Consider the following 26257-nt stretch of genomic DNA (forward strand, 5'->3'; position numbering starts at 1 on the left):
ATTGTGTATTTATGTTTACAACCTATTATATATTATACCACATATCATAAAATATATTTATATTATGCTATGTATTTTCACAAATTAATGTTTTTTATTTATATTGCACATTTATGTTTATATTATATTATACAGTATACAATATATTATAAGATTTATAGATTACCTATTTACATTTACATTATATTTATATACAATTATGTATAATATATAACTAATATTTATTCTTTATATTGTATATTTACATTTATATCATCTTATCACATATTATACCACATATCATAATACATTTATATTACAGATTTACATTTATATTATGCTACATATTCTAGAGAATTAACATTTATTATTTATATTGCACATTTATGTTTATATATCATATTATGCGTTATATAATATACTATACTGTAGCTTTATATATTACATATTTACATTTACATTATGTTAGGTGACAAAATTATATATTATGTATAATTAATATTATTTATATAATATGTTACATTTACGTCATATTGTACATTATATATTTTAATATACATTTACATTAACATGACATATTTACACTTATATAAAATTATATATTATGTATAATTATGTATTACACATAATTAATATTCTTTATTGTATGTTACATTTATATCATGTTGTACATTATATACTATAATATACATTACATTAACGAGATATTTATGCTTATATAAAATTATGTATTATGGGCTGGGCACGGTGGCTCGCGCCTGTGATCCCAGCACTTTGGGAGGCTGAGGCAGGTGGATCACTTGAGGTCAGGAGTTCGACACCAGCTTGGCCTACATGGTGAAACCCCGCCTCTATTAAAAGTACAAAAAATTAGCTGGGTGTGGTGGTGTGCACCTGTAATCCCAGCTACTTGAGAGGCTGAGGCAGGAGAATTGCTTGAACCCAGGAGGCAGAGGTTGCAGTGAGCCAAGACCGTGCCACTGCACTCCAGCCGGGGCCACAGAGAGAGGCTCTGTCTCAAAAAAAAATTATATATTATATATAATTATGTATTACATATAATTAGTATGTATTATTTATGTTGCCCATTTACATTTATAGTATATTATATGTTATACCATATATTTTACATTTACATAGACTATGTATGGTGTATTCTATGTAATATAAATATTACATGTATATTATATTCACATTATATATTATAGAGTTATATATAACTATCTATAATTATTATATATAGCTATCTACAATATAGATAGTTATATATTATTATATAATGATTATATATTTTATATTATTATATATAACTATTATTTATATTGAATATTTACACTCACATTATAAATATATTCATGTTACATTTATATTTAGTGGCTTTTTTTTTTTTTTTTTGGAGACAGAGTTTCGCACTGTTGCCTGGGCTGGAGTGCAGTGGTGTGATCTCATCTCATTGCAACCTCCGCCTACCGAGTTCAAGCAATTCTCCTGCCTCAGTCTCCTGAATAGCTGGGATTACAGGCGCCCGCCATCAAGCTCAGCTAATTTTTGTATTGTTAGTAGAGACGGGGTTTCACCATGTTGCCCAGGCTGGTCTCGAACTCCTGACCTTGTGATTCGCCCACCTCGGCCTCCCAAAGTGCTGGGATTACAGGCGTGAGCCACCGCGCCCGGCCAGTGGCATTTAGTATATTTACGATACTGCGCTGCCATCGCTGCCGTTTAGCTCCAAAACATTCTCATCACCCCCAAGATAAACCCCATCCCGGGCAGTTGCTCCTGCCTCCCGCAGCCCCCGTGAACCAAGAGTCTCCTTCGTGTCTCTGTGGATTGGCGTGTTCTGGGCATTTCCTATGAGTGGAATCACACAGTGTGTGGCTGTTTGTGCCTGGCTTCTCTCACTGAAGGCTCATCTCCATTGTAGCCCATGTCAGTGCTGCTTCCCTTTTGATGGCTGACTTTATTCCTTTTGATTTCTAAGAATATTGTATTAGAATACTGTTTGTTTTACTTATTGTCATTTACCTTGATGACTAGGTTTTTTTGGCTCTCACTTACATTTTGCACCTGAGGCTCGTGACTCATTCTCCTTCCCCTACTTCTGTCCGGGTGACCACAGAGATGGGCACACAGTGAGCCTTCAGGAAGTGCCCGGCGAAGCCATCGCCAAATTCCAGATGCCCAGCCAGACCCAAAGGGCTGAGCCATCCCCCTGAATCCGTGTGTCAAATCTTGGTGGTGACCTGTATAAGTGGAAGCCCGCTCCCCATGTCTGGGCTCCGGCCCCTGCCTCCACGGGGCCTACCTTGGTGCTGAAGGGCTGTTAGATCCAGGCTGTCACCAACTTAAAAAATCAAAGGGGTTCAGGGGGAAGGGCAGCCTCCATATGGCAATATGGGGACCCAGGCACGGGGGCCGTGCCACCTCTGTCCTTGGTGTCTCTTTGCAGGTACGCAGGCCCCATGGAGCGAGCAGGGGCAGAGAGCATCCTGGCCAACCGCTCGGACGGGACTTTCTTGGTGCGGCAGAGGGTGAAGGATGCAGCAGAATTTGCCATCAGCATTAAGTAACTCCTCTCTCCCTGACTCATAACCTTTTGGGGCCTGGGCCCTGCGGGCCTGGGAAAAAGGGTATCCAGGTTTTACTTTATAGACATGTACAGTAATAACATCCACCTTTTACCAAGCTCCTGCTGGCTCCCGAGTGCCTTTCACCTTCCTTATTTCTTTTAATTCACAACCACAAGAAAGAGATATGATTCCTATAGAGGCTCAAAAAGGCTTTTAAAAATTAATTAATTTGAGTCAGAGTCTCCCTCTGTCGCCCTGACCTTTCTTTTTCTTTTTTCCCCTTTTTTTCTTTTTCTTTTCTTTCTTTCTTTTTTCTTTTCTTTTTTTTTTTTTTTTTTGAGACAGAGTCCCTCTGTCACCCAGGCTGGAGTGCAGTGGTGAGATCTCAGCTCACTGCAACCTCCGCCTCCCAGGTTCAAGCGATTATCCTGCCTCAGACTCCCGAGTAGCTGGGATTACAGGCGCCCGTCACCATGCCCAGCTAATTTTTGTATTTTTAGTAGATATGGGGTTTCTCCATGTTGGCCAGCCTGGTCTCGAACTCCTGACCTCAAGTGATCCACTCGCCTCGGCCTCCCAAAGTGTTGGGATTACAGGCGTGAGCCATCGTGCCTGGCCTGAAGGCTTTTATTTTTAACCAATTTTCATATATATATTTTTTCTTTTTTTTAACTTCCAGGAATTTCTAATTTTTTTAATTTTATTTTATTATTATTATTATTATTATTTTGGTGACAGACTCTCTCTCTGTTGCCCAGGCTGGAGTGCAGTGCTCACTGCAACCTCTGCCTCCCAGGTTCAGGGGACCCTCCTAGCTCAGCCTCCCGAGTAGCTGGGACTATAGGTGTGCACCACCACACCCAGCTAATGTTTATATTTTTTGTAGAGATGAGGGTCTCTCTCCATGTTGCCCAGGCTGGTCTCATACTCCTGACCTCAAGACATCCTCCCACCTCAGCCTCCCAAAGGGCAGGTGTGAGCCACTACATCCCATCTATATATATTTTTTTCAACTTATTTTAAAATCAGAGGGCACATGTGCAGGTTTGTTACAAAGGTATATGGCACGATGCTGAGCGTTGGGGCCGTGAGTGACCCCATCACCCAGGGAGTGAGCATATACTCAATAGGTAGTTTTTCAGCTCTTTCATCTCACCCTCCTCCCTCTAGTCCTCCCCTGAGTCTATTGTTTCCAGCCTTTTTTTTTTTTTTTTTGAGATGGAGTCTCACTTTGTCACCCAGGCTGGAGTGCAATGGCGCGATCTCAGCTCACTGCAACCTCCACCTCCCGGGTTCAAGCGAGTCTTCTGCCTTAGCCTCTTGAGTAGCTGGGATTACAGGTGCACGTCACCATGCCTGGCTAATTTTTTTGTATTTTTAGTAGAGACAGTGGGGTGGGGGGTGGGGGGGCAGTTTCACCAGTTGGCCAGGCTGGTCTCGAACTCCTGACCTCAGGTGATCCACCCGCCTCGGCCTCCCAAAGTGCTGGGATTACAGGCGTGAGCCACTGTGCCTGGCCAATATTGTTCCCATCTTTATGTCCATGTGTCTCCAATGTTTAACCCCTGCTTATGTGAGAACATGTGGTATTTGGTTTTCTGTTTCTGTGTTAATTCGTTTAGGATAATAACACCCAGGGCATCCACGCTGCTGCAGTGCACATGATCTCATTCTTCTTTGTGGCTATATAGTAGTCCATAGTGTATATGTACCACATTTTCTTATCCAGTCCACTGTTGATGGGCACCTGGGTCGATCCATGTCTTTGCTATTGTGAAGGCTGCTGTGAAGAACATACGAGGGCATGTGTCTTTTTGGTAGCACAATTACTTTTTCCTTTGGGTAGATACCCAGTCATAGGGTAGCTGCATCAAATGGTGGTTCTATTTTTAGTTCTTCGAGAAACCTCCAAACTGCTTTCCACAGTGGCTGCACCAACTTACATTCCAACCCACAGTGTAGAGGAATTCCCTTCTGTCACATGCTGCTGAGTTTGTAATTTCATTGTTATTTTTGGCTCCTGTGAATTTCCCTTACTTTTTTTTTTTTTTTTTTTTTTTGAGAGCTCAGCAATTTTTTTCTCAACATTTCTAGGGTTTTTTTTAATAGGAAGAGTTTGTTTGTTTGTTTGTTTGTTTGTTTTGTGATCTAGTTTGCCAGATGAGCAGGAGTGGAGGTCTTCTCCAAGGCCCCTTTTAGTCTATGTCCACCAAGTTGACAGAAATGGGTCTTTCCTCCCTCTTCCTTTATATCCTATGGTCGTCTATATTGGTGGAAGGGGAGGTCTCTTCCTATCTATTCTAGAACACTGCCTCCTTTACAAGATCTTACTGACTTCTCAACAAACCTGTGAGTCAGAAATGATTCCTCTTCTACGAGAGGAAGACATTAAGGCTTTAGGGTAGCAAAGGCCCCAGGGAATGGGCTCTGTTGGGACAGCTTCAGTCTTTGGGTTCCAGTAGTTCCTCCTCCCTGAAGGGGTCAAGGTTGCTTCCTCCATGTCTGGGGCTTGGTGGGGAATGGGCCTGGTCCCCAGACTCAGGGCCTGGTGACCATCTGGTTCCAGATACAACGTCGAGGTCAAGCACATTAAAATCATGACAGCAGAAGGACTGTACCGGATCACAGAGAAAAAGGCTTTCCGGGGGCTTACGGTAAGGGCCAATGTCCGCTCAATCCCAGCTTTCCAGAACCTAAGAGGACCCGCCCTGCACCTCCACCTTGGGACTCCCTTTTCCCACATTCAGGGTGACCCCCCTCCAGTGGCACTACAGTGCAAGTGACCTTAAACTTATGCTCTTAATGATGAACAATGGGAATAATAATGAATAACAGCAGTTGAGTATTGACAGAGCATTTAAGGGTAAGATATGTTAATTTTTAAATTTTATTTATACATATATTCGTGCATTATGTATATGTGTATGTGTGTATATATGTATATATAAATACATATGTATGTATGTGTATTTAAATTTTACTTACGTATATATACATACATATGTATACATATGTATGTAGTATATATGTATATATATGTGTCTATTTTTATATATATAGATAGAGAAAAAGAGAGAGAGAGAGAGAGAGATTGAGAGAGAGAGAGAGAGAGAGTCTTGCTCTGTTGCCCAGGCTGGAGTGCAGTGGTGCAATCATAGTACACTGCAGCCTCAAATTCCTGGGTTAAATAATCTCTGCCCTCAGCCTCCTGAGTAGCTGGGACTATAGGCATGCACCATCATGCGTGGCTAATTAAAAAAATAATTTTTTTTTTGTAGAGATGGGGACTTGCTTTGTTGCTCAGGCTGGCATTGAACTCCTGGGCTCAAATATTCCTTCTGTCTTGGCCTCCCAAAGTGTTGGGATTACAGGTGTGAGCTACTGCATTCAGCCCTCAAATATGTTACAGATAGAAACAAAATTAATCCCCTCAAACTTCTTTCTGAGTTCCCATTTCACAGATGGGTAAAACTGAGGTTTACTCCTTGTCTAGCTTCACTGAATGGCAGAGCCCATAGCTTGTCTTTGCCTAATCTGCTGCATAATCATTTCAGCAATAATTCAAATGCCTTTTGAGTGTTCTTGCTTCTGTTTGGTGCCTTGTAATTTTCAACCATATTTTAGAGATTTTAGGTCTAGTGGTCTAAGGCATATGGTTTTTACCCATGGTCTGTGGGCCCTTGAGAAACTGAGTCCTCTGAAAGAAAATCCAGAATTTTGCATGCATCTGTATTTTTTGTCTTAGATTTCTCTTGATTCTCAAATGGATCCTTGACTCCCCCAAAGGTTAATTTATTCAACAAATCTTTTTTTTTCCCTCCATACTTTTTATTCTGAAACATATTCCCCCAATTTCTAACTTCTGAAAAATTTCAGACAAGTTGTTGGAATAGGGTAATGAGTATCTATGAACTTTTCATATAGGTTTACTTTAAAAAAAATACAAGAGACAGGGTCTTGCTCTGTGGTCCAGGCTAGAGTACAGTGTTGTGATCATAGCTCACTGTAGCTTCAAACCCCTGGCATCAGGCGATCCTCCCTCCTCAGCCTCCTGAATAGCTGGGACTACAGGCATGCACTGTCATGCCTGGCTAATTTTTTAAATCTTTTGTAGAGATGGGATCTTGCTATGTTGCCCAGGCTGGTCTTGAACTCTTGGCTTCAAGTGATCCTCCCATCTTGACTTCCCAAGGTGCTGAGATTACAGGCATGAACCACTACATCTGGCCTGGTGATGATTGCTAATTGTAAATTAAGGCATGTGGCCCCATAGAAGGTTTTGAATTTTGTGAGCTAATTATCTGGTAAATTTATCACGAAATAAGTTAGTCCACTACTGGAAGAACTTGTTTTAGGCAGTGTGGTCCCTTCCCCATAAATAGTCCTGGCTGCTCAGGAAGGTGATGAACTCCCCATCATGGGGAATATTTAAGGGGTCACTTTCCAAAGAGGCCAGAAGCAGGGCCTGCTTCATGTGAGGAGTTGCATATGGCTGTTCCTAGCTCTGCCCCCTTATGGGCTGGCCCGCTGGGATAGTATCTGCCATGTTGTCCGCCTTCTAGGAGCTGGTGGAGTTTTACCAGCAGAACTCCCTAAAGGATTGCTTCAAGTCTCTGGACACCACCTTGCAGTTCCCCTTCAAGGAGCCTGAGAAGAGGACCATCAGCAAGCCAGCAGGTAGGAGGTCTCAGACTGGGGGCTTACAGCCCCAGCCCCTTCCCATTGTGGAGGGAGAGTTTGGGGATGCCATTGACACCCCTTCCAATGGGCTTGCAGGGGTCATATCTGTACAGTAGCAGGAAACCCTTTCCACTCCTGTCTATCCCTTCATATATATTTTTTTAATTTAATTAAATTAATTAATTAATTTATTTTTTGAGACAGAGTCTCACTCTGTTGCCTAAGCTGGAGTGCAGTGGTGCAATCTTAGCTCACGGCAACCTTTGCCTCCCACCTCTCAGGTTGAAGGGATTCTCATGCCTCAGCCTCAAAATAAAAAAACAAAAATAAAAATTCAAAACCAGTCTTATTTTCTGGCTGGGCGTGGTGGCTCATGCCTATAACTCCAGCACTTCAGGAGGCCAAGGCGGGTGGATCACTTGAGGTTAGGAGTTCAAGACTAGCCTGGCCAACATGGTGAAACCCCATCTCTACTAAATAAAAACAATAAAAATCAGCCAGGCATGGAGGCACAGGCCTGTAATCCCAGCTATTCAGGAGGCTGAGGCAGGAGAATCGCTCGAACCCAGGAGGCATAGGTTGCAGTGAGCTGAGATCATGCCACCGCACTCCAGTCTGGGCGACAGAGAGAGACTCTATCTCAAAAAAAAAAAAAGTGTTATTTTCTAAATTCAGATGGGAGGATGACGCTGGGAGTACAATTGTGTCCCCTTACAGTACAGGGCATCCAATACTCTGCAGAAAAGAGCACTGAGGAGCCCTTTATCCTGGAGTTACTGTCCTGAGAGCTTTTGCCCCCAGACAGTGAGTGGGTATCTGCCCCAGACCCTTTTCTCACTTCTGTTCTGTCTCCACAGTGGGAAGCACAAAGTATTTTGGCACAGCCAAAGCCCGCTATGACTTCTGCGCTCGAGACCGATCAGAGCTGTCGCTCAAGGAGGGTGACATCATCAAGATCCTTAACAAGAAGGGACAGCAAGGCTGGTGGCGAGGGGAGATCTATGGCCGGGTGAGGCAGGCAGGGCTGGGTGACAGGGGGAGGGCATGGGGGTTGAGCTGGTGGTGGAGGAGACTGGAATTGGGGACTGGAGAAGGTGAGGTGCAGCTCCCATGGAGGTCTCTCCTGGTCGGAGGGAAGGAAGGGACACAGGGATGTCATTTATGCATTTATGCAACCTACCTGCATGTATTCAGCACCTGCTGTGTGCAGACATTGTGCTGGGTGCCGAGGAGACAGAAACAAGCACGGTACAAGGATTGCCCTCATGAAACTTATAATCGAATGTGGAGGACAGACCTATAACCAAGCAGTCATGACACTGAGTGGTCAAGACTAACAAGGGTGCCGGTCACTGTGGCTCATGCCTGTAATCCCAGTGCTTTGGGAGGCTGAGGTGGGAGGCCACAAATTCAAGGCCAGCCTGGCTAAAATAGTGAGATCCCATCTCTACATAAATAAAAATAAAAACATTAGTTGGGCGTGGTAGTGTGTGCTCGTAGTCCCAGGTACTCGGGAGGCTGAGGTGGGAGGATTGCTTGAGTCCAGGAGTTGGATGCTGCAGTGAGCTACGATTGTGCCACTGCACTCCGGCCTGGGTGACAGAACAAGACCCTGTCTTTAAAAAAAAGAAGAAAGAATAAAAGAGATTGTGGTGGAGAATCACAGGGCAGCGTGGGAGCACTGAGGGAGCCCCTGACCCACCCTAGGAGCAGATCAGGATGACTTCTGAAAGGCCAAACTGATTAATAAGGGATAAATAAAGTCATCCAAGTGAAAAGGTTGTAGATGCATTGGGGGAAAGTTTTCCAGACAGAAGGACCAGTGTGTGCAAAGGCCCTGGGGTGAGAGGGTGATTGGCATGTTTGGAAAACGTCGAGGCAGGAGGCAGGGATTTGTGTCTGTCTTGCTCACTGCAACATCACACCAGTGCTTGGGACAGTGCCTGGCACACAGTAGGTGCTTAATCAGTACTGAATATACAAAGAGGTAGAGCTGGGACTAAACCACTGTGCTCACTTTGCCTGCTTGAATTCCAACTCTAAGGAGTGGAATAGACCTCGGGGCTCTTCAAGCCCTCTTGTTTCTGCCAAGTTCTTATTTTTGTTCCATGAAGGCAGAGCACCTTCTTTATTTCATCCACTGATGACTTCTCAGCCTCTAGAATTCTGCCTTATGATGGATTTCTCAGAAATATATTTGTGTAATGAAGACAAGGACAGTGGTTAGAGTTTACATTCTACTGGGGAAAATATACACAAAAAATGATCTGGATAATTGCATCAATGAGGAGTTTTGTTAAAACATTGGAGGGTCAGTTTAATGAGCAGTAGAGGACAATTAGGCTTTGAGAGAGGCTTTTGGAGCATTGAGGAAGGATTGGGATGTAAAGGATTCATCCATCCATCCATCCATCCATCTATCCATCCATCCATCTATCCATCCATCCACAAATCATCCATTCATCTGTGCATCCATCTATCTCAACCTATGCATCTATCCATTCATCCACCCACCCTTCCATTCATGCATCTATCTATCCATCTATCCACCTACCCACCCATTAAAACATTAATCTATCCACCTACCCACCCATTAAAACATTAATCTATCCATTAATCCACCCATCCAGCCAACATCTATTCATCCATTTCTATCTATGCATCCATCCATCTATCCATGCATGCACCCATCTGTTAATCTAGCTCTATATTTATCCATCCATACACCTACCAACCAGTCCATTAATTCATCCATCCATCCACCTGACCACCATTCACTCATCCATCCAATCACCACTCACCAATCCATGTATCCATCCACCCATTCATCTATCTATCTATCCATTCATTATCTATCTTTCTATCTACCTATCTATCCACCTACCCATCAATCCAATAATCCATCCATTCATCTATCCATCCAGCCAATAAATATTCATTAAGTATCTACTGTGTGCCAGGAACTGTTCTAGGCTCTTGGGATTCAGTGACAAATAATACAGACAAAAATCCCTGCTGGCCAGGCGTGGTGGCTTATGCCTGTAATCCCAGCACTTTGGGAGGCCAAGGCGAGTGGATCATTTGAGGAGAGGAGTTTGAGACTTTTTGGCCAACACGGCGAAACCCTGTCTTAACTAAAGATACAAAAAAATCAGCTGGGCGTTGTGGCGTGCGCCTGTAATCCCAGCTACTCATTAAGCTGAGGCAGGAGAATCGCTTGAACTCAGGAGGCGGAGGTTGTGGTGAGCTGAGATCGCACCACTGCACTCCAGCCTGGGCAACAGAGTGAGACTGTCTCAAAAAAAAAAAAAAAAAAATCCTGCCTTGTAAAGCTCACATTGTAGTTGCAGGGAGGGGAACAGACAAAAAGCTTGTAAATAAGCAAATGATACATAATGAATCAGATGGTGATACGTGCTATAGAGAAAGATAAAGCAAGAAAAGGGGTCCAGGTGCGGTGGCTCACGCCTGTAATCCTAGCACTTTGGGAGGCTGAGATGGGCAGATCACTGGAGGTCAGGAGTTTGAAACCAGCCTGGCCAACATGGTGAAACCCCATCTCTACTAAAAATACAAAAAAATTAGCCGGGTGTGGTGGCAGGCGCCTGTAATCCCAGTTACTCAGGAGGCTGAGGCAGGAGAATCACTTGAACCCGGGAGGTGGAGGTTGCAGTGAGCCGAGATTGCATCATTGCACTCCAGCCTGGGGGGCAGAGTGAGACTCTGTCTCAAAAAAATAAAATAAAATAAAATAAAATAAAATAAAGAAAAAGAAAAGAAAAGAAAAAGAAAAGCGGCTAAGGAGTGTTGGGGTGGGTGGAGCTTGCAATTTTGAATAGTGTGGCTAGGAAGGCCTTGCTGATAAAGTGACATTTTGGGAGGGACTTTTAGGAGGTAATGGGTGTGTGTGTGAGTGGTCAGCCTTGTGTATGTTGGGTGATGTGTTTTCTGGGATAGATAGAAGGAATAGCAGGTGCAAAGGCCCTGAGGTGGGAGGGAGCCTGCCTGGTGTGTTGAGGGGCAGTAGGAGGATGTGCAGAGTTTGCTCTGATGAACTCCTCATCTGTTTCCAGGTTGGCTGGTTCCCTGCCAACTACGTGGAGGAAGATTATTCTGAATACTGCTGAGCCCTGGTGCCTTGGCAGAGGACGAGAAACTCCAGGCTCTGAGCCCGGCGTGGGCAGGCAGCGGGGCCAGGGGCTGTGACAGCTCCCGGCGGGTGGAGACTTTGGGATGGACTGGAGGAGGCCAGCGTCCAGCTGGCGGTGCTCCTGGGATGTGCCCTGACATGGTTAATTTATAACACCCCGATTTCCTTTTGGGTCCCCTCAAGCAGACGGGGCTCAAGGGGGTTACATTTAATAAAAGGATGAAGATGGATGGAAGGACTGGTGTCATTCAGAAGGACCTGCTAGGAGAGAGATGGGAAGAGAGTGTGCCACACCGACAAAGCCATCTCACCAATCCACAGACAAAGCCCCCTCACCAATTCACAGACAAAGCCCCCTCACCAATCACAGACAAACCCCCCTCACCAATCACAGACAAACCCCCCTCACCAATCACAGACAAAGCCCCCTCACCAATTCACAGACATACAAAGCCATCTCACTAATCCACAGACAAAGCCCCCTCACCAATCACAGACAAAGCCCCTCACCAATCCACAGACAAAGCCCCCTCACCAATCACAGACAAAGCCCCCTCACCAATCACAGACAAAGTCCCCTCACCAATCACAGACAAAGCCCCCTCACCAATTCACAGACATACAAAGCCATCTCACTAATCCACAGACAAAGCCCCCTCACCAATCACAGACAAAGCCCCTCACCAATCCACAGACAAAGCCCCCTCACCAATCACAGACAAAGCCCCCTCACCAATTCACAGACATACAAAGCCATCTCACTAATCCACAGACAAAGCCCCCTCACCAATCACAGACAAAGCCCCCTCACCAACCACAGACAAAGCCCCCTCACCAATCACAGACAAAGCCCCTCACCAATCCATAGACAAAGCCCTCTCACCAATTTCTGTCTCCTAACTTGATTGCTGTTCTCTGTCATTTATTAACACAATACAACTTGAATCCAGGATATGAAATTCCCTCTTTTGGGCCGGGCGTGGTGGCTCATGCCTGTAATCCCAACACTTTGGGAGGCTGAGGTAGGTGGATCACCTGAGGTCAGGAGTTCAAGACCAGCCTGGCCAACAAGGCAAAACCCTGTCTCTACTAAAACTACAAAAACTAGCCGGTGCCTACAATCCCAACTACTCAGGAGGCTGAGGCAGAAGAATCGCTTGAACCTGGGAGGCGGAGGTTGCAGTGAGCCAAGATTGCACCACTGCACTCCAGCCTGGTCAACAGAGTGAGACTCCATTTCAAAAATAAATAAATAAATTAAATTAAATTAAATAAAGCAGGAATTTGCTTGGCGCAGTAGCTCATGCTTGTAATCCCAGCACTTTGGGAGGTTGAAGCAGGCGGATCACCTGAGGTCAGGAGTTCAAGACCAGCCTGGTCAACATAGTGAAACCCCATCTCTACTAAAAATACAAAAACTAGCTGGGCGTGGTGGCAGGTGCCTGTAATCCCAGCTACAAGGGAGGCTGAGGCAGGAGAATCGCTTGAACCCAGGAGTCGGAGGTTGCTATGAGCAGAGGTCATGACACTGCACTGCAGCCTGGGTGACAGAGCAAGACTTGGTCTCAAAAAATAAATAAATAAATAAATATAAATAAAAGCGAGAATTTCTTTTTTATATACTCAAAGATTTTTATACTCAGGAACGAATTTTGTACTCAAAGATTCGAGATCACAAAAATGTACCGCTCATTCATTTTTCTTTCTTTTTAAATTATTTTATTTTATTTTTTCAGGGACAGAGTCTTACTCTGTTGCCCAGGCCAGAGCGCAGTGGCACAATCATAACTCACTGCAGCCTCCACCTCCTGGTGTCAAGCGATCCTCCCACGTCAGCCTCCCAAGTAGCTGGGACTAAAAGCAAGCACCACCATACCCGGCTAATATTTTATTTTATTTTTTGTAGGGAGGGGGTGTTGCTATGTTGGCCAGGCTGGTCTTGATCTCACGGGCTCAAGCGATCCTCTCACCTTGGCCTCCCAAAATGCTGGGATTACAGGTATGAGCCACTGCACCTGGCCTCATTTGTTTTTCATTTTGAGACAGAGTCTTGCTCTGTTGCCTGGGCTGGAGTGCAGTGGTACAATCTTGGCTTACTGCAACCTCTGCCTCCTGGGTTCAAGTGATTTTCCTGCCTTAGTCTCCCGAGTAGTGGGGATTACAGGCACGTGCCACCATGCCCAGCTAATTTTTTGTATTTTTAGTAGAGACGGGGTTTCGCCATGTTGGCCAGGCTGGTCTGGAACTCCTGACCTCAGGTGATCCACCCACCTCGGCCTCCCAAAGTACTGGGATTATAGGTGTCAGCCACCTCACCCAGCCATTTTTTATTTAATAGTCTTTTTTAATTATTAAAATTGCAGTAAAATATACATCACATGAAATTTATTTTCTTAAACTTTTTTTTTTTTTGAAATGGTGTCTTGCTCTGTTGCCCAGGCTGGAGTGCAGTGGCGCGGTCTCAGCTCTCTGCAATCTCTGCCTCCTGGGTTCACGCCATTCTCCTGCCTCAGCCTCCTGAGTAGCTGGGACTACAGGCGCCTGCCACCACGCCTGCCTAATTTTTTGTATTTTTAGTAGAGACGGGGTTTCACCGTGTTAGCCAGGATGGTCTCAATCTCCTGACCTCGTGATGCACCTGCCTCAGCCTCCCAAAGTGCTGGGATTACAGGCATGAGCCACTGCGCCCAGCCTATCTTAAGCATTTTTAAGTGTTGAATAGTGTTAAGTACATTCACATTGTTGTGCAACCATCACCAGCATCCATCTCCAGAACTTTTTCATCTTGCAAAACTGAAACTCTGTACCCATTAATCAACTCCCCATCCCCCTCTGCCCCTATCCCCTAGCACCTACTATGACCAGATTTTTATCTGGAGTCCTTTAGAGCTTAGGCTTTTGGGTTTTTTTGTTTGTTTGTTTGTTTTTGTTGTTGTTGTTGTTGTTTTTGAGACGGAGTCTCGCTCTGTCACCAGGCTGGGATGCAGTGGCGGCGATCTCGGCTCACTGTAACCTCTGACTCCCAGGTTCAAGCGATTCTCCTGCCTCAGCCTCTCAAGTAGCTGGGAATACAGGTGCCCACCACCACGCCTGGCTAATTTTTGTAGTTGTAGTAGAAACGGGGTTTCCCCATGTTGGCCAGGATGGTCTTGATCTCCTGACCTCGTGATTTGCCAGCCTTGGCCTCCCAAAGTGCTGGGATTATAGGGGTGAGCCACTGCGCCCAGCCCTTAGACTTTTTTTTTTAATGCTCATAAACTAAGATTCAGGATCTCCAAGGAAGATTTTGAAGTTCGAAAGCCAGGGAGGCTGAGGCCAGAGGATTGCTTCAGGCCAGGAACTCGAGACCAGCCTGCACAAAATAGCGAGATCTTCCTCTCTACAAAAAAAAAAAAAAAAAATTAGCTGTGCATGATGGCACACAACTGTAGTCCCAGCTACTCAGGAGGCTGAGGCAGGAGGATTGCTTGAGCCCAGGAGGTGGAGGCTGCAGTGAACTATGATGGCACCACTGCACTCCAGCCTAGGCAACAGAGTGAGACCTCATCTCTAAAAACCAACCAGGCCAGGTACTGTGGCTCACACCTGTAATCCCAGCACTTTGGGAGGCCAAGGTGGGCAGATCACTTGAGGTCAGGAGTTTGAGACCAGCCTGGCCAACATGGTGAAATCTCGTCTCTACTAAAAATAAAAAAATTAGCCGGGCGTGGTGGCAGGTGCCTGTAATCCCAGCTACTTGGGAGGCTGAGACAGGAGAATCACTTGAACCTGGGAGGCGGAGTTTGCAGTGAGACGAGACCGCACCACTGTGCTCCAGCCTGGGTGACAGAGCAAAACTCCATCTCAAACAAAAACAAAAACAAAAAACAAACACAAAACAAAATAAAACAAAAAAACAACCAAGTAACCAACTGACCAACAAAAGCCAGGGAGTTGCTTTTTGGGTAAACCGGCAGGCTGCTAGAATAACCCTTAGTAGGCAAAAAGATGGGCTGGCCTAAGCAGACAGGGCTGGGGAAGGATCATGGGCTATAAATTAATTTGGGAAAAAGTAGCTCATACTTCCAAATGTATTCCCTTACCGTACTACTAATAGAGGCACCTCCCATGTCAAGTATTCAATGTTGTCTGGCGCCATGAAAGTAAGAACTTCATACACATTATCTAAGTTGATCTCACAGCCAGCTTCGTGGTATTTTATTTTATTTTTTTATTTTATTATTTATTTTTTTTTTTAGATGGAGTCTAGCTCTGTCGCCAGGCTGGAGTGCAGTGGCGCGATCTTGGCTCACTGCAACCTCCACCTCCCGAGTTCAAGCGATTCTCCTGCCTCAGCCTCCCGAGTAGCTGGGATTACAGACACATGCCACCACGCCCAGCTAATAGTTGTATTTTTAGTAGAGACGGGGTTTCACCATGTTGGCCAGGATGGTCTCGATCTCCTGACCTCGTGATCTGCCCTCCTCAGCCTCCCAAAGTGCTGGGATTACAGGCTTGAGCCACTGTACCTGGCCGGGTTTTGTTGTTGTTGTTGTTGTTGTTTTTGAGATGGAGTCTCACTCTGTCGCCCAGGCTGGAGTGCAGTGGCGTGATCTTGGCTCACTGCAAGCTGCGCCTCCCAGGTTCATGCCATTCTCCTGCCTCAGCCTCTGGAGTAGCTGGGACTACAGGCATCCACCACCACGCCCGGTTAATTTTTTGCCTTTTTAGTAGAGACGGGGTTTCACCGTGTTAGTCAGGATGGTCTTGATCTCCTGGCTTCGTGATCCACCCGCCTCGGCCTCCCAAAGTGCTGGGATTACAGGCGTGAGCCACTGGGCCTGGCCGGTTTTTATTTTTGTATGAAGTAGAGCATAGTGGCCAGGGCTCCAAGAGATTCTAAGGTCCTCTCTGCCCCTGTGAAATTAGCTATAAAGTTTTGGGAAAGACTTCGCCTCTCTGAACCAGAGAAAGATGAAATCAGCTTGCCACGGGCACAGAGTCGGTACGCATCTAAGCACAGAGCCACACTCTTAACCATCACTCTAGTGCCGGGTGGGGATCTTGGCATATCCTAGCTCTCTCTACAACCCCAGGTAAGCCAGCGCCTAGATGGTACCTGCATGCACCTGGCCAGGTGCAGGATATAGCCTCTGAAGCCTGGAGTGAAGTGTTTTTCATGTTTGAGGAACCATGAATCTGGAAATGGGTGTCGGAGGAAGCAATGCAGTCACAAGGGCTCAGGAACTAGGATGGGGGGTTTCTGCCCCTCCCGTGACTGCCCCAGAGTCACACCATGAACCTACCTACGGCCTAAGGTGGCTACCTGGGCTGTCTAGTTCAGGGTGTTGGTGAGGCTGAGGTCACGGACTTGTTCTTGGAGTTCCTGGCTGGCCCTCACCTTCAGCCCCAGGCTGTGTGAATGACTCAGGCGCAGACCTGCCTGAAAAGCATGTATAATCCAGTAGGGGACTGTAACAATCAACCAGGCAATTATAACATGGAGTTGATGAATTTCATAAGGAGAATAGGTGGCTGTGGGAGCAAATACAGATCTAACCCAGGCTTGAGTAGGGGAGGATGGTCAGGGAGGGCTTCCTGGAGGAGGAAACATCTAAGGTGGCAACTGTATAATCAGCTGGATGGAGTCACCTAGAAAATAAATGAAGGGACAGCCGAGCACGGTGGTCCATGTCTGTAATCCCGGCACTTGGGGAGGCTGAGGCGGCGGATCACTTGAGGTCAGGAGTTCGAGACCAGCCTGGGCAACATGGTGAAACCCCCATCTCTACTAAAAATACAAAAATTAGCTGGTGTGGCAGAAGGTGCCCATAATCCCGGCTACTCGGGAGGCTGAGGTAGGAGAATCACTTGAACCTAGGAGGCAGAGATTGCAGTGAGCTGAGATTGCACCACTGCACCCCAGCCTGGATGACAGAGTGAGACTCAATAATAATAATAATAATAATAAATAATGAAGGGAAAGTGTTTTAGGGAGAGGTGCAAATGATAGTGATCCTGGTAGGTTCTGGAAACTTCAAGGGGCTCATTTTGCTTGGAGAGGGAGGAAAGTGGGGGTGGGGTGGGTGAAAAGTTGTTGGGAGACCAGGCGTGGTGGCTCATGCCTATAATCCTAGCACTTTGGGAGGCCGAGGCAGGTGGATCACTTGAGCTCAGGAGTTCGAAACCAACCTGGCCAACATGGTGAAACACCATCTCTACTCAAAAATTTGTGTGTATATATATATATATTTATATATACATATATATATTTAGCCTGGCTTGGTGGCATGGACCTGTAATCCCAGCTACTCAGGAGACTGAGGCAGGAGAATCGCTTGAACCCAGGAAGTGGAGGTTGTAGTGAGCTGAGATTGCATCATTGCACTCCAGCCTGGGCGACAGAGCAAGACCCCATCTCAAAAAAAATAGAAAAAGAAAAGAAAGGGTTGTTAGGAGAGGGATAAAGCCCAGGTGAGGCCTGATGCAAGATTTCCCTTCTTATGTGTCCCCAGGGGACCAGGAAGAAGGAGGGAGTAACTGAATTCTGAAGGTATCTCGATGGAGGAAGCCACTTCTTACAGGTGTGGTGGAGGTGATGAGGGGCCCTTGGTCAGCTCTGAGGGCCTCAGGTGTGCCCTAAAGTGGCCTCTGCTAATAGCTGGGGAGTTGGGTTTGAAGGAACAGCTAGTACCCCAATATGCGAATACAGAGGTTCAAAGTTCACACAGCAGCCTCACAATGCCCTAACTGGGAAGTCATCTGGGGCTGGATGTCAGTTACTCCTGGCTGCCTGGAGGTGTGTGTGTCTGTTCACATGCACGCACACACACACACACACAGGCACACATGTGTATGCTCACATACCCTGTATGAGTTTGCTAGACCTACATAGATGGCATATGCATATGCACACACATACACACGTGTGTGCACACATGGACACTGTATTAGTTTGCTGTACCCACGTGCATGGGACACACATGCCTGTGCACACACACACGTGCGTGTGTGCACACACAGACACTGTATTAGTTTGCTAGGCCCACATGCATAGCACACACACATGCACACACATGCACGCACATATGTGGACACACACACACTGTATTAGTTTGCTAGACCCACCTGTGTGGCACAAACAGGTGCACACACATACACAAACATTTGTGCAGACACACAGACACTATATTAGTTTGCTGGACCCACATGCATGGCACACATATACACACACGTGTGTGCAAACACACATGCACATGTGTGCACACAAACACTGTATTAGCTTGCTAGACCCATGTGCATGGCACACACATGTGCACACACACAGGCGCTGAATTGGTTCTCTAGGGCTGCCATACCAAACCACCACCAACAAAGTGGCTGAAACAACAGAAATCGATTCTCTCCCAGTTCTGGAGGCCAGAAGGCCAAGATCAAGGTGTGGGCTCACCCTGACGGCTCTGGCGGAGGGTCTGTTCTTGCCTGTTCCAGCTTCCGGTGGTGGCAGGCAATCTCCAGTGTTCCTTGCCTTGCAGACACATCGCTCTGATCTCTGCCTCTGTCTTCATATAGACAGCTCCTCTGTGTGTCCAAATCTCCTTCTCTTGTCTTATAAAGACATTGTCATTATATTTAGGATCTACCCTAAATCCAGCATGATTTCATCTCAAGATCCTTAACTCCATCTGTAAAGACTCTGTTTCCAAATAAGGTCACATTCTGATGTCCTGGGGATTGGGATTTCAACATGTAAATTTGAGGAGGTGGGGGAAGCAATTCAACCCCTAAGACAGACAGACAAACACACACACACACACACACACACAGTACACAAAGTCCTCATAGAAATGCCTACATGTGCAAATGGCCAAAACAGACACATAGATGTTGATAAAGAAGGCAGCCCCGGAGATACCACACAAACAAGCACACACTGCAGAGATTCACAGAGACAAAGATTCCCTCCCAATGACCCTACATTCTTGGCAAACAGATGCACAAATGGACATGGACCCAGACAGTCAAAAACTACTTGCCAGCTGGGCGCGGTGGCTCAGGCCTGTAAGCCCAGCACTTTGGGAGGCCGATGCGGGAGGATCACGAGGTCAGGAGTTTGAGACCAGCCTGGCCAACATGGTGAAACCCCATCTCTCTTAAAAGTACAAAAATTAGGCGGGGCGCGGTGGCTCACGCCTGTAATCCCAGCACTTTGAGAGGCCGAGGTGGTGGATCATGAGGTCAGATCGAGGCCATCCTGGCTAACATGGTGAAACCCCGTCTCTACTAAAAAAATACAAAAAATTAGCCGGGTGTGGTGGCAGGCGCCTGTAGTCCCAGCTACTCGGGAGGCTGAAGCAGGAGAATGGTGTAACCTGGGAGGCGGAGCTTGCAGTGAGCTGAGATTGTGCCACTGCACTCCAGCCTGGGCGACAGAGCAAGACTCCATCTCAAAAAAAAAAAAAAAAAAAAAAAATCAGCTGGGCGTGGTGGCACGCGTCTGTAGTCCCAGCTACTTGGGAGGCTGAGGCAGGAGAAGTGCTTGAACCCAGGAGGCAGAGGTTGCAGTGAGTTGAGATCGCGCCATTACACTGCAGCCTGGGTGACAGAGCGAGACTCCGTCTCAAAACAAAACAAACCAAACCAAACCAAACCAAACACAAATCAAACAAAAAAACTTGTCTATTGTAATAGGCAAACACAGCAGAGAGACAGCTACAGAGACACACACTGTGACTCACTGCAACAGGAGGACAGACCCCAGACCCAAATACTTTTCTCCATCCCCCGACAAAGCCACCAAACAAGACTGAAAAAATGAATAGAAACACATGCACACAGATGCAAAAATACAGGCTGGGCGCAGTGGCTCACTCCTGTAATCCCAGCACTTTGGGAGGCCGAGGCTAGCGGATCACTTGAGGTCAGGAGTTTGAGACCATCCTGGCCAACATGGTGAAATCCTGTCTCTACTAAAGATACAAAAAATTATCTGGGCATGGTGGCAGCCACTTGTAATCCCAGCTACTCAGCCTGTACTTGGGAGGCTGAGGCAGGAGAATCGCTTGAACCCAGGAGGTGGAAGTTGCAGTGAGCCGAGATCACGCCATTGCACTCCAGCCTGGGCAACAAGAGCTTAACTCAGTCCAAAAAAAAAAAGAAAGAAAGAAAGAAAGAAAGAAAGAAAAAAAAAAAAACAGATGCAAAAACACAAACACCCTCTTTCTTTCATTTTTTTTAAGAGACAGGGTCTTGCTACATTGCCCAGGCTGGGGTGCATTGGTGAAACCATAATTCATAGCAGCCTTAGTCTCCTGGGTTCAAGTGATCCTCTCATCTTAGCATCCTGAGTAGCTGGGACTGCAGATGCATGCCACTATGTCCAGTTAATTAAAAAAAAAATTTTTTTTTAAGATATGGGGTCTTGCTATGTTGCCCAGGCTGGTCTCGAACTCCTGGCCCCAAGTCATCCTCCCACCTCAGCCTCCCAAAGTGCTGGGGACTATAGGCGTGCCCAACTGCGCCTGGCCCCAACAGCCTCTTTCAAGAGGCAATTGCGTGTACACAAAACATTCACCGTGCTCCCTGAATGTACAACAAACAGCCCCCAATATAGACAGACACACACACACACACACACTCACTCACTCACTCCTACGCCCAGCCCTAAGAATTTACAAACACTGATAAAGACAAATGAAATCAGCGGATACAGACTTCAAACGCCGTCAGACAGACACCCACTAGATCAAACAGGGACATTCCTAAACATCAGACAGACACACCGCCAGGCAGTCCCACCGCAGACAGCCGCAAATTAAAGCCGCGCTTGCCCCCTGATGGACAGCAGCGGTAGCGCGCCACCTCGATAGCGCAATCTCCCAGAGCGCTGGGATCGCAGGCGTGAGCCAACGTCCGCAGCCAAACACGTTCATATTGTTGAGAAGGCAGAGAAATACAAAGTAGGTGGAAGGGGCTCTGACTACAGCTGTTTTCTGTGGTCTGAGGATTCTTCCCACTTCTTTAATTTCTAGTGCTTTCTAGGCGTCTCAACTTGAACTATTTAATATTTTCTGGAAGAGAAACTTTTTTTTTGGGGGGGGGCCGGTGTGTGGGGGGGTGGGACCGAGTCTCGCTCTTGTCTCCCAGGCTGGAGCACAGTGGCGCGATCTTGGCTCACTGCAACCTCCGCCTCCCAGGTTCAAGCGATTTTCCTGCCTCAGCCTCCCGAGTAGCTGGGATTACAGCGCCCAGCGAATTTTTGTATTTTTAGTAGAGATGGGGGTTTCACCATGTTGGCCAGGCTGGTCTCGAACCCCTAACCTCAGGTGATCCGCCCGCCTCGGCTTACCAAAGTGCTGGGATTACAGGCGTGAGCCACCGCGCCCGGCCCAGAGGAACTTTTTTTTTTTTTTCAGAGGAACATTTTTTTTATCCAAAAGAATGACTCCCTAATGGTGGAATTCCAGGCAATGAAGTTAGGCGCGAGGCAGATTTTCACATAGGGAGCCGTCATATTTCATGGGTACCATTCGCGCAAGGCGGGACTTGTTCTTAGGCAGCCAACACTTCCGCATTGCGCTGGCATTTGAGCCGCGGAACCAAGTTCCGCGTATCTTGCCCATTGTAACCCCACAGCACCAATTTGAAGCTATGTACTGCCCTCTGGTGGCCGTCGGTGATTTGGCTTCAGTGTCTCAAACTCTCGGAAGTCAGGTTTGGACGTTTGAGCTCTAAGCTGCAGGATTTGGGGAGCCGTGGTGTGGGGGTGATTTATTTATTTATTTATTTTTGAGAAGGAGTCTCACTCTGTCGCCCAGGCTGGAGTGCAATGGTGTGATCTTGGCTCACTGCAACCTCCATCTCCCAGGTTCAAGTGATTCTCCTCCCTCAGCCTCCCGAGTAGCTGGGACTATAAGAGCCCGCCACCATGCCCAGCTAATTTTTGTATTTTCTTTTGAGTAGAGACGGGGTTTCACCATGTTGGCCAGGCTGGTCTCTAACTCCTGACCTCAGGTTATCCACCTGCCTTGGCTTTCCAAAGTACTGGGATTCCAGGTGTGAACCATGCCTGGCCGGAATGGGGGTGATTCAAACAGTGGATATTCGCATAGAATGTGCCCATTCCTAAGGGGTAAATAGTCCCACCACATCTGATTTCTTTTTTCTTTTTTCTTTTGTTTGTTTGTTTGTTTGTTTTTGAGATAGAGTCTCGCTCTGTTGCCCAGGCTGGAATGCAGTGGCGCATAGCTCACTGCAACCTCCACCTCCTGGGTTCCAGCACTTCTCCCTGCCTCAGCTGCCTAAGTAGCTGGGATTACAAGTGCCCACCGCCAAGCCCAGATAACTTTTGTATTTTTAGTAGAGATGGGGTTTTGCTGTTTGCCAGGCTGGTCTTGAACTCCCGACCTCAGATGATTTGCCCACCTCGGCCTCCTACAGTGCTGGGATTACAGGTGTGGGCCACCGCACCTGGCCCACAGCTGATTTCAAGTCATCATAAGTATCCTCACTTTCCTTGCCTCCAGTCCACCCAGCAAAAGCACAACCAACATCAGAGAGCTCAGGCACGGGGATAACCACGAGGTCCTGTGTAATCCGCATCTCCCTTCCTCCCTTGGCCGTGTTGGCCCACGGGCAGCAGGAAGGGGTAGAGGAAGGAGCTGGGCGAGGATGTGGCCTCAGCTGGAGTTTACTTAGATATTAGCTCCATGGAGAAAAATTAAGTGGAGTAACGTGCTAACAAGTTTTTATTTAAAACTTTAAAAATAAAAAAGTTTTTGAGGCCGGGCGCAGTGGCTCACGCCTGTAATCCCAGCACTCCAGGAGGCCGAGGCGGGCGGATCACAAGGTCAGGAGATCAAGACCATCCTGGCTAACACGGTGAAACCCCGTCTCTACTAAAAATACAAAAAATTAGCCGGACATGGTGGCAGGCGCCTGTAGTCCCAGCTATTCGGGCAGCTGAGGCAGGAGAATGACGTGAACCCGGGAGGCGGAGCTTGCAGTGAGCCGAGATCGCACCACTGCCCTCCAGCCTGGGCATTACAGTGAGACTCTGCCTCAAAAAAAAAAAAAAAAAAAAAAAGAACAGAATGCTCTGGCATATTTAAAAATGGTTCCTGCCGGGCGCAGTGGCTCACGCCTGTAATCCCAGCACTTTGGGAGGCCGAGGCAGGTGGATCACGAGGTCAGGAGATCGAGACCTTCCTGGCTAACACAATGAAACCCCGTCTCTACTAAAAGAATACAAAAAAATTAGCCAGGCGTGGTGGTGGCGGGTGCCTGTAGTCCCAGCTACTCGGGAGGCTGAGGCAGGAGAATGGCGTGAACCCAGGAGACGGAGCTTGCAGTGAGCCAAGATCGCGCCACTGCACCCCAGCCTGGGCAACAGAGCAAGATTCCGCCTCAAAAAAAAAAAAAGAAAGAAATCTAGCGCCTTCTTCAGGGCCGAGAGAATTTTGAGCACTAGCAGTCTCTTGGTCGCCGGCAATAAAGGCAGTCCTGAATTCGTCTCAGAGCGTGGCATTTCTCTACAGCTCACTCGGTTACAACACGAGGTATGGATTATTCAGGAGTGTTCTGGGAAGGGGTTGAGGATTTTCCAGAATTAAGGGTTCCTCCCCTTTCTAGACTCTCCAGGCTAGCTTCCGGACGTTGCCATGGCATCTGTAAACTGTCATGGCGCTTGTGGGAGTTTCTTTTAGCAGCTAATACATGATAATTAGTGTATAATGAGAATGAGCAATGAGGACACAACCACAGGTCAGTTTTGTCGCCATTGTGGTTTTGGTGGGATTTGGGCTGGCTTCTCTAGCACAACCTGTTTCATCAGTAGGGTCTTTCTGACCTGTATCTTGTGTCGACCTCCTGTCTCATCCTGTGACTAAGAATGCCTGATCTCCCGGGAATGGCCAGCAGGTCTTAGCCTCATGTCCCAGCTCCTGTTCAAGATGGAGTCACACTGGTTCAAACTCTTCATAAGTTTTACAAACTCATCAAACTGCGAGGGCTGCCCTAAGACTTCTGCACACTGAGTCTTGAGCGATTTGTCAATTGCTGTTCGGGTTTTTCTACCCCAGTACTGGTTCCTGAGGTGTTTTCTGCTCCAGTAAACCGACACTCTCTGTTTGTCTCTCCAATTCATAACAAAACATTTCATGACACGAAACACAAACATACATAAAATGTACTTTTTTTTTTTTTGAGATGGAATCTCATTCTGTCGCCCAGGCTGGAGTGCAGTGGCAGGATCTCAGCTCACTGCAACCTTTGCCTCCCGGGTTCAAGCAATTCTCCTGCCTCAGCCTCCTGAGTAGCTGGGATTACAGGCACGTGCCACTATGCCTGGCTAATTTTTTGTACTTTTAGTAGAGACGGGTTTCACCATGTTGGTCAGGCTGGTCTCGAACTCCTGACCTCATGATCCACCTGCCTCAGCCTCCCAAAGTGCTGGGATTACAGGCGTGAGCCACCATGCCCAGCAAAATGTACCTCCTCTTTTACCATTTTCTTTTTTTGAGATAGGATCTTGCTCTGTTGCCTGGGCTAGAGTGTAGTGGCACGATCACAGTTCACTTCAGGCTCAACCTCCCCAGGCTCAAGCGATCCTCCTCCGTCAGCCTCCCGAGTAGCCTGGATTACAGGCACCAGACACCACATCCAGGGCAGCTGTGTGCCCTGTGTCCTTGTAACTACCCAGTGGGATCACCTTGCTCTCCGCCTAGAGAGAGTCAATTTCTCAAGACAGAGGAATTGCAGTAGAGAAAGAGTAATTCACACGGAGCCGGCTGTGTGGGAGACTGGAGTTTTATTACTCAAATCAGTCTCCCTGAGCTTTCTGGGAGCAGAGTTTTTAAGCACAACTTGGTGGGTGGGAAGAAGCCAGTGAGCCAGGAGTGCTGATTGGTGAGGGATGAAATCATAGGGAGTCAAAGCTGTCTTCTTGCGCTGAGTCAGTTCCTGGGTGGGGGACCACAAGATCACATGAGCCAATTTATCAGTCTAGCTGGTGTCAGCTGATCCATCAAGTGAAGGGTCTGCAAAATATCTCAAGCACTGATTATAGGAGCAATTTAGGGAAGGTCAGAATTTTTTAGCCTCTAGCTGCATGCCTCCTAAACCATAATTTCTAATCTTGGGGCTAATTTGTTAGTCCTACAAAGGCAGTCTAGTGCCCAAACAAGAAGGAGGTTTGTTTTGGGAAAGGGCTGTTATCATCTTTGTGTTAAACTATAAAGTTCCTCCCAAAGTTACTTCCGCCTATGCCCAAGAGTGAACAAGGACAGCTTGGAGGTTAGAAGCAAGATAGAGGCCAGGCGCGGTGGCTCACGCTTGTAATCCTAACACTCTGGGAGGCCGAGATGGGTGGATCACCTGAGGTTGGGATTTCGAGACCAGCCTGACCAACATGGAGAAACCCCGTCTCTACTGAAAATACAAAATGAGCCGGGCATGGTGACACACGCCTGTAATCCCAGGTACTTGGGAGGCTGAGGCAGGAGAATCGCTTGAACCTGGGAGGTGGAGGTCGCAGTGAGCCAAGATAGTGCCATTGCACTCCAGCCTGGGCAAGAAGAGCAAAACTCCGTCTCAAAAAAAAAGAAGCAGCAAGATGGAATCAGTTAGGTTAGGTCTCTTTCACTATCTCAGTTATAATTTTGCAAAGGCAGTTTCATCCTCACTTTTCTTACGGATCCAAGAAGGGTTGTTGACGTTTCAATCTCTTCAGCTTTTCACTTGTTGTTAGGATGGAATGGTAACTTTGATATTGACATATAAAAATAAAATTCTAAGTCCCCAACTGACTGAATAGACCCCTTCTTGGCTAAGGGAGAAAACTTGGAAGCTGAGTGTCATGGATAAGCACAACTATCTGGGCCAGTGGCTCGGGGGTAAGAAG

General features: G+C 46.8%; 1 protein-coding gene across 1 annotated transcript in view; it reads left to right on the plus strand.

The window, feature by feature from the left end:
• VAV1 (vav guanine nucleotide exchange factor 1) overlaps nucleotides 1-11609 on the plus strand; it is an 82231-nt gene extending 70622 nt beyond the window's left edge. Inside the window, exons 23-27 of the mRNA XM_024237031.2 lie at nucleotides 2429-2545; nucleotides 5116-5203; nucleotides 7112-7226; nucleotides 8087-8238; nucleotides 11303-11609. Coding sequence (XP_024092799.1) covers nucleotides 2429-2545; nucleotides 5116-5203; nucleotides 7112-7226; nucleotides 8087-8238; nucleotides 11303-11356 — 526 coding nt within the window. The 3' untranslated portion in view covers nucleotides 11357-11609. The remainder of the gene's footprint in view (nucleotides 1-2428; nucleotides 2546-5115; nucleotides 5204-7111; nucleotides 7227-8086; nucleotides 8239-11302) is intronic.
• The last annotated feature ends 14648 nt before the right edge of the window (nucleotides 11610-26257 follow it).

This window comes from Pongo abelii, chromosome 20, assembly GCF_028885655.2.
Source record: "Pongo abelii isolate AG06213 chromosome 20, NHGRI_mPonAbe1-v2.0_pri, whole genome shotgun sequence".
Classification (NCBI taxonomy): Eukaryota; Metazoa; Chordata; class Mammalia; order Primates; family Hominidae; genus Pongo; species Pongo abelii.